The 9213-nt window shown below is 28.3% G+C and overlaps 1 protein-coding gene across 1 annotated transcript; it reads right to left on the reverse strand.

Annotated features, from left to right (window-relative positions):
* Positions 1-854: 854 nt before the first annotated feature.
* gng10 (guanine nucleotide binding protein (G protein), gamma 10) lies at positions 855-8855 on the reverse strand. Its single transcript, XM_073840673.1, has 3 exons — positions 8702-8855; positions 4716-4848; positions 855-1276 (listed from the first exon to the last, which is right to left on the reverse strand). Exons 1-2 carry the CDS (start codon positions 8780-8782, stop codon positions 4723-4725), a joined length of 207 nt encoding a protein of 68 aa, XP_073696774.1. The 5' UTR covers positions 8783-8855; the 3' UTR covers positions 855-1276; positions 4716-4722.
* Positions 8856-9213: the final 358 nt, after the last annotated feature.

Below are 9213 nucleotides of genomic sequence, written 5' to 3' on the forward strand. Positions count from 1 at the left end.
TTTTAAACCTATAGAGTTTGTCCTCTTAATAGTGTAGAGATGTAAGTTTAATCTAATTACACTCTCCAAGACTTACTGATTTCATCTAAAAGCATCTTTAATTTTTGCTTCATTTCCGAAGCAAGGTATTTGAAACATTGCCTATATTTATTTACTTATTATTTTTCATATATATCTATTACAATTAATTGCATTCAAAATAAAAGTTTTTGAGAACATAATAAACACAGTACACACACATATATTATGTATAAATAACATCCATATGCTTGTCTATATTTAAGAAAAACATGTAATGTTTATATATTAAACACATTTTTATACAATAAAAAACAATTTTTTTGAACCAATTAAATAATTTATATAAATATATACATGTAAATATTTTCTAAATATATACTGTATGTGTGTCTTTATATGTAGATAATAAATATACACAGTACACACACACACATATATATATTAGATAAACAAAAACTTTTATTTTTAAATGCCACTAATCACGATTAATCGTTTTCCAGCACTATATGAAAAATAAAACTAAATTATATATAAATCTATACATAGATATAAATGCAGATATGGAAATATATATTTATTTATCATTTACTACTAGTAAACAATCACAATTAGCACACTAAATTTGACAAAAACAACTAAATCTGTCATTTATTATGTACATATAAATACACACACATGCATGTGTATATTTAAGAAAAACATGTTATGTTTATATATTAAACAATGTATGATATAAATATGTACATGTAAATATTTTCTAAATATATACTATAGGTGTGTGTCTTTATATTTATTATTACATAATAAATATACACAGTACACACACACACATATATATTATATAAACAAAAACTTTTATTTTAAATGCAATTAATCACGATTAATCGTTTCCCAGCACTATATGAAAAATAAAACTAAATTATATATAAATAGATATAAATGCAGATATAGAAACAGATATTTATTTATCATTTACTACTAGTAAACAATCACAATTTAGCACACTTAATTTGACAAATAATTAAATAATTTCTTCTATAATGATAAAAAGACATCCAAATCATTCATATCAATCAATGCTTCAATTTCATATAATTCAGTGGCATGCAACCAAAAAAGCTGAATATCTGAAGATTTTAACACATAAGACAAATACTAAAGAAATATGAAAATTTAAGGCACAAATTTGCACAATATATGTCACGTTGTTGCATTTTATAAAATATCAGCTTTCCATTGATGTGCTTCCGCTCCCCTGTGAAGAAAAAGAAATATAAATGTGAAAAAATAAAATCAATTTTGAGATAATATTTCACCCTAAAATTAAAAAAATCTGTCCAAAACCGTATTGTGAAGCACAAGGGATGATTTTCAGCAAGAATCTTCGAATAGCACGTCAAAATGTCAAAGAAAAGCGTGATTAAACTAGTCCATATGACTCATTTTTGCGTAGGACTTTCATGTTCATTCACTATGAATAGCATGCAAAAGAGATGCATGAAGATTTGAATGAGTAAACATGACAAAACTTTCATTTCTCTCATACTTCAGTACTTTGAGATCCGGAGAGCAAGTGCATTGAAAAGCCAGACGCGTTTCGACACATCTCTTGCAGAACTAAGTATAGCATCAAACCACAGACGGCGAAGAAAAGCCGAACTCATGCTGGTCAAGAGCAGAAGTTGGACAGACGCTTTCCTCAATTATAATTTTGGCTGACCATGCTTTCGTGACTCACTCCAACTTAGCCACATTTTTAAAGAAACATGTGCATTTTATTAAAAGGCAATGCATAATAGTACAAAATGCACATTTTCTTAGCCCAGGACTTCCTCTACTACCCCCATTCCTCCAAAACTAACTTCCTGTTGATGTAAAAGAGTCGGATCAGGCTTTCCAAAGCAGGCTTCCCAAAGTAAGCCGGATGCGAGTCCAACGCTCCCGGCTAAAAATAATATCCCACACAGCTGCGTATGACTATTGAGAATATCTGGGTTAGATGAGTTTAGATTTAAATAGTACAGAAGCTGCAAGCAACTCCAGGACAAATAGTCAAAGGGAGATGAAACATTGGATGGATGGATAGATGGATAGATAAGGTTTGAAGATTAGATAGATAGATAGATAGATAGATAGATAGATAGATAGATAGATAGATAGATAGATAGATAGATAGATAGATGATTTTATTTTATTTTTTTTATTTCAAAAATATAGTTTTAAAACATATGTTGACTTCATGCTGGAAAATTTAATTACTGATTGTCGCTCTCTCTCCAGAAAAGCAGAGCAAATTTAATCATAGAAATATACTATGATTGCAATGCAGAATAAGCATTTTCTATGGAAGCTTGTTGCCACAGAATAAATAAATAAAAACATGTATCTTACAATTTAGACTTTGATTTATGCAATTTTAAATATATATATAATATTAAATATATGAATATATATATGAATATATGTATATACCTTTTTTTATAATGTACTACTATTAAACATATTTATTTTATTTATTATGTACCTTTTTATACTAATAAACAACAGTAAACAACAATCACAATTAGCACATTCAATTTGACAAAAACAACAAAATCTCAGTATTTTTATTATTAAATACATTTCTTATAATAAAACATCCCAATCATTCATATGAATCAATGCTTCAATTTCATATAATTTAGTGGCATGCAAAACCAAAAAAGCTACATATATAAAAAAATTAAATAAAACTGGAATTGAAGCTTGTTTCCGCCACAGAATAAAAATAAAAACAATTATCTCACAATTTGGACTTTGATTTTGCAATTGTAAACATATATATTATAAATGATATGAATATAAATATATACATGTAAATATTTTCAAAATATATACTGTATGTGTGTGTCTTTATATATACATAGTAAATATGCACAGTACACATAAAAACATATATAAAAAAAATATAAAAAAGAGGGAGATTTATTTTATTTATTATTTACTTTTTTTATCATTTACTACAAGTAAAAAACAATAATAATTGGCACATTAAATTTGACAAAAACAACAAAATCAAAATCATTTTTTCATTAAATAAATTTCTTCTAATAAAAAGATACATCCATATCATTTTTATAAATAAATTTCATATAATTTAGTGGCATGCAACTAAAAAGCCTGATTATTTGAAGATTTTTAACAAATAAGACAAATGCAAAAGAAATATACGAAATTTAAGGCATCACTATTATCAAATTATCACTATATATTTGTACTATAATTTTCACTATTTGTATATATATATATATATATATATATATATATATATATATATATATATATAATTAAATATAACTGAAATTGAAGCTTGTTTCCGCCACAGAATAAAAATAAAAACATTTATCTCACAATTTGGACTTTATAATTATAAATATATATGTAAATATATATAAATAATATAATGTAAATATAATATAATGTAAATATTCTCAAAATATATACTGTATGTGTGTGTCTTTATATATACATAATAAATATGCACAGTACACATGCATATGTTATATAAACAAAAACTTTTATTTTGGATGCAATTATAGGATTAATCGTGATTAATCGTTAAGGCACAAATTTATATACACATGAGAAACTAAATTATATATAAAAAATATAGAGAGAGAGATTTATTTTATTTATTATTTACCTTTTTATACTAATAAACAACAGTAAACAACAATCACAATTAGCACATTTAATTTGACAAAAACAACAAAATCTCTGCCATTTTTTTATTAAATAAATTTATTATAATAAAAAAAAGATACATCCAAATCATTCATATGAATCAATTTTATAATTTAGTGGCATAAAACCAAAAAACCTGATTATTTGAAGATTTTTAACAATACAAAAGATATATACGAAATTTAAGGCATCATTATTCTCATTTTCACTATATATATTTTCAATTTAATTTTCCCTATATATATATATATATATATATATATATATATATATATATATATAGTCATGAGAGAATTTCTCATTATTTTGACTTACAGAATTATATTTTTTTACTTAACTGTGGTGGGAATAGGCCTCTGTAAATCGAACAATAAGCCCCGTCCTCTGATTAACATAGACTTGCATAAAAGTTGACTTTAAAATTGAAAACAAAAATGAAAACTGAAATAAAAGAGACAATAAAAACAAAAAAAATAAACTTTACATTTTGAATCGTGTCACTATTATTGCGTGAGCATTAATAAAAAGCTTTGTCCAAACTAGATTTGCATTTTCTTTTTCACGTTTACGTTTTCATTTTAGGATTGGCAGCTTTGACTCGAGATTGCAGTGAAAATGAAATGTCAAATCACCAACCGCATTTTGTTTTGCAATTTGTCAGGGAAAATGCATTATCACAGTGAAAATTAAATTTAAAATGAAATCATTTGCATATTTTGCGTATAGTTTTTTATAATGAAATTGTTAATCTGGTTTTCATTTTCATTTTTAAAAATTAATTTGAATAATTTGAAATTGTCAGAAAATGCCTTCCATAAAATTATAAGTCGTATAAGTCTGAAAAGATCTGGGCTGAGTTTGGTGAAAGCTCTAGGAGGAGTAGCGTTCAGAAATGTAGTCTAAGAAGAAGAAGAATCAGTAGAACTGGATAAAGTTGTAAGGTGTTTGTCTTCACTCATATAAACTTGTACCTTCATTCTAGAGCAGGGCGCATGAGCGTGGCTCTCTAAACGGGTTACTTCCGGCTGGGACGCCGACCAGGAGCGCGTCTTTACTGGCGTTCTGGAGGCAGTACTGCTGTAGATCCGCAGCGGCTTGAGAAACCTGCGTTACAAACACACTCAGACCAAATGGAGAAGGAACTGGCAAACGGTTTTCCTGCTGAGTTTACATCTCGTAACCCATATTCAATGCAATCTGGGTTGCATCAGTAGCTTTCCTCATGGTTTTTGGATGAGAGCAACACAATCTGACAGTGTCAGAATCACTCTAGATTCTGATGAGTTTGGGCCAAAATACTGTAAACATATGATCTTTGACATCAACAACTAATGATATAAATAGTCCTCATTTTTTTTAACGGACAAGCCTATTTATTTAACCATCCTCAATCTGCAGGTTAATTGCATTTTATTATTTTATTTTAACTTTTTTTCCCTCAGAATTTTGCGTTTTACATCTGGCAATTTTTTCCCACCATTAAAATGTTTTTGAGTTCTTTTTTTCTCACAATTCTAACATCTCGTAATTCTATTTTTTGTTTAACCACAGATTAAAAAATAAAAAAGTTTATAGTTTATATACAGTTTTTCTCATAATTGTAAGACCAAAAAATTGCAATTACCTTTTTTTAATTAATAGAAAAAATTTTTATCTCATAATTCCATTTTTTCCTCACAATTCTTATATCTCGTAATTCTATTTTTCGCTTTACCACAGATTCAAAAATAAGAAAGTTGTATAGTTTATATAGAGTTTATATCTGACAATTCTGACTTTTCTTCTGTAAATTGTGTATTTTTATTAGTTTTTTATTTATTTTTATTTAAATTGGGATTTATTTTTCTCAGAATTGTGAGACAAAAAGTTGCAATTACCTTTTTTTAATTAATTGAAAAAAATAAAAAAATGTATTAAGTTACATATTTATTCTACTAACTATATTATCGAATGTTTTTGAATTCCGAAATTATATCTTATAAATTCATTTTTTTCTCACAATTCTACCATCTCATAATTCTATTTTTTGCTTCACCACATATATAAAATGATTTATATATTTTATTTATATATTATATAGTTTATATAGAGTTTGTATCTTACATTTCTGACTTTTCTTCTGTAAATTTTGTTATAAAAAAAATTATTTTTCATTTTATTTTTATTTTAATTGTGATTTTTTCCCCTCAGAACTGTAAGAAAAACTAAAGGTAATTGCAACTTTTTATAATTAATTGGAAAAATATTTAGCTCCTATTAAGTTACATATTTATTCTACTGACTATATTGCCATACTAATAATGTTCACAATTTTTATTATTTATTGATTTAAATTGCATTATTTTAATCTGGTTTAAATAAAGTGTGTGTGTGTGTGTGTGTGTGTGTGTGTGTGTGTGTGTGTGTGTATATATATATATATATATATATATGTAAGGAATAATTGACGACGGGCCGTAGAATTCTTAGAAAATAATGCACACCCGAGGTGGTGATGCGGTCACGACGCGAAGCGGAGTGGCCGTTACACCTCGGGTGTGCATTATTTTCGTAGAATTCTACGGCCCGAAGTCAATTATTCCGCTTATACTACAGTTACCACACCTCAAGACATCGATCAAATGATATATTTCAAGACATTCGTCCCGTTTTCATCCTTAAAACGCTATTGTGAGTAGGATTAATTTCTTACGCAGATCATTCAACAGCTTCGTTGCTAGTTCCAAAACGTCATTTTAGAACTAGTAACGACGCTTGGGCTGTTAATAGCAAAATAATGCCGTTAATAATGAAGTTTAGACAGACCGAAAGACAAGCAGACAGACGGAAAGAGTGAGGGAGAGAAACTAAGTGTATGACTTTACCTCTCTCACGTCTGTGTCTCTCAAGGGTGACTGGCAGCATCGTCTCTACTAACAGTTAAACTTTAAGTTCATTTTCTTCCAGACCACGCCGTTGTCTCCTCGCGTTTGGGAGCTGTCATGTCGTTGTTAAGTTGTTAATCGTCAGAGCAGCGCTAACAACATTAGCGCGAATGCTAACGCGAGTGCAAACTGTAACGTTATGTGTGTGCGTCTGTGAGGTGAGTGAGAGAGGGCGAGAAAAAAAGAGTTTGTGCTTTCCGTACATGATAAAACGTAATATAATGTGGAAAAAAACATGGAAATAATGTGTCGTTTTTATCCTGATGTTTACTGTATTTATTAGCTTGGCCAGTGTTATTGTGGGTTTTAGTTATTTTGCTGTTTTGGGCTGTAAGGACCTTTGAAATAACTGAAATCGTATGGCGAAGTGATATAGACATGCACTGCGGTCTAAAGCTGCCTGGAACTACGTTCGCCGTGCGTATCCCTGAATATAATGCATACCTCTGGAACGTTCATCAGCCAATCAGATTCAAGCATTCAACGGCTCTGTAGTATAAATATATATAATTTTTGAATATATATTTATTTAATCCATTTTTGATGGGCATATAACAGACAATTCTGAGTTTTCTTCTGTGAATTGTGACTTTTTTTCTCCAGAATTGTGAGAAACAAAGTCTGAATTGTGACATAAAAATGCAGTTAACTTTTTTTTAATTAACTGGAAAATATTTAGTTTTTTATTAAGTTACATATTTATTCTACTGATTATATTTCCATACTAATAAATGTTCATAATTTTATTATTTCATTTTTATTCATTTACATTTTATTATTTATTATTACATAAATAAATGTATTATATATTAATATTATACATAAATTTATCTAAAACTATTCTAGACAATTCTAAACCATTCTGACTTTTCTTCTGTTAACTGTGAATTTCTAATTTATTTATTTATTTATTTTTTGTGACTTTTTTCTCAGAATTGTGAGACAAAAAGTTGCAATTACCTTTTTAAAATTAATTAAAAATTAAAATGAACTAAACAGTAAACCTTTTTGTGCTACAATACAAGTTTGCAACATCAAGCAGTGTTTTAATAATTTTTTCTCATTTTTTTTTTTATTATTTATTTACCCGTCTGCAGGTTAGTTGCATTTTATATTTTATTTTAATTATTTGCATTTTACCATGCTATTAGATTTTTTTGCACAATGCTATAGCGCTTTATACAATAAAGATTATTACAAAGCAACTACATAGAAATAAACAGGAAAATAACAGACTTGATGCAAATTAAAGAATCATTTTTGAGCATGACAAACTCGGATGAAACTGGGAAGACAGAGAAAGTCAGTCATTTCTAAATCTGTCTGCTTGTCATATTAAATGTTTCCTCTATTGCATAAAATGGGAAAAGATAAACCAGCATGTTAATTGGCATTAGCATGACCTCTACGTATATATAACTTTTCTGTTTTTACAGTTTCAGACATTTCAGTTGTTATACAAGTTATATTTATTTATAACAATGATTATTATTATTTTTAGGGATACAAAACATAATGGTGACTGTTATGCGATAATTGTCACTATAATTTCACTACAATAATAATTTGATCCCTAATTTCACTTTACATTTGATTGCATTTTCTCTTAAAAATAATAATGTAAAACAGTACTATATCACTCAAAAACACAAACAATAAGCTGCAAAATTACGATTTAAATGAAAGAAACCATAAGGCCAATGAAAACTCATTCATATCCAGCTATTAATGCATATTACATTTTAGGATATTTGTGAACAGCATTGTCATATTCTATAAAATTAGAAAATACTGCTAGGCCTATAGTATAAAATACTAGACAAACAAACACAGTAATAGCAACGGAGCGTCGATAATGTGTATTTGATGTTATTATTTATCTCATATTTTAGATGCTGCCATTATAAATACAAACACTTGTGAAACAGAACACTGCTTTTTTATGATATAAACTAGAACTTTTCTTGAAATCGCGTCATTAAAAAGTCTAACATCGCTGTGTATTGAATAATATATCGAGTGTTTAGACTTACTTTTATTCTCTCCACGCTGGCTTCGAGTTTGAGCTGCTCAACTGTCCGTCTCATGGTCGTAAGGTTCGAGTTTGAAGACATGACGATGTTTCCTCAGAGTCAAACTCTATCAGGACAGAAGAAGGAGTGTGTCTGATGAGTGTGAGCTGGCTCATGTGTGATTGAAGCGGAGGAACTGTTGATTTACAGTCAGAAAGTGGACGAGTGGGCGGGGCTATGGGCGGGGCTGTGGGCGGGGCCATCGGCGTGGCATGTGCGCTGTGTTATCTTGGGCTGGATGCGTGTACGGAATCAAATCCATGCCAAAACATGTATTACGAAAGAAAATACATAAAAAAAAAAAACAAGCAAAAAAAAAAAAATATATATATATATATATATCTTGTTTTGCACAAATATGTGTCATTAATTCCATAATACTGTGTCAGATTTCTTTAAACCATTTCAGATATATTTATTTAGTAAATTTATTTTGATTAAATAATTTGAAAAAAAATCTATATTTTTAATAA

This window comes from Garra rufa, chromosome 5 (genome assembly GCF_049309525.1).
Source record: "Garra rufa chromosome 5, GarRuf1.0, whole genome shotgun sequence".
Lineage (NCBI taxonomy): Eukaryota > Metazoa > Chordata > Actinopteri > Cypriniformes > Cyprinidae > Garra > Garra rufa.

Excerpts from the sequence above, each read along its gene's own strand:
- gng10 (XM_073840673.1), bottom strand. The coding sequence starts at position 8,782 with ATGTCTTCAAACTCGAACCTTACGACCATGAGACGGACAGTTGAGCAG. Across the intron at positions 4,849-8,701 it reads CCAGCGTGGAGAGAATAAAA|GTTTCTCAAGCCGCTGCGGA; the intron begins GTAAGTCTAAAC and ends TTTGTAACGCAG.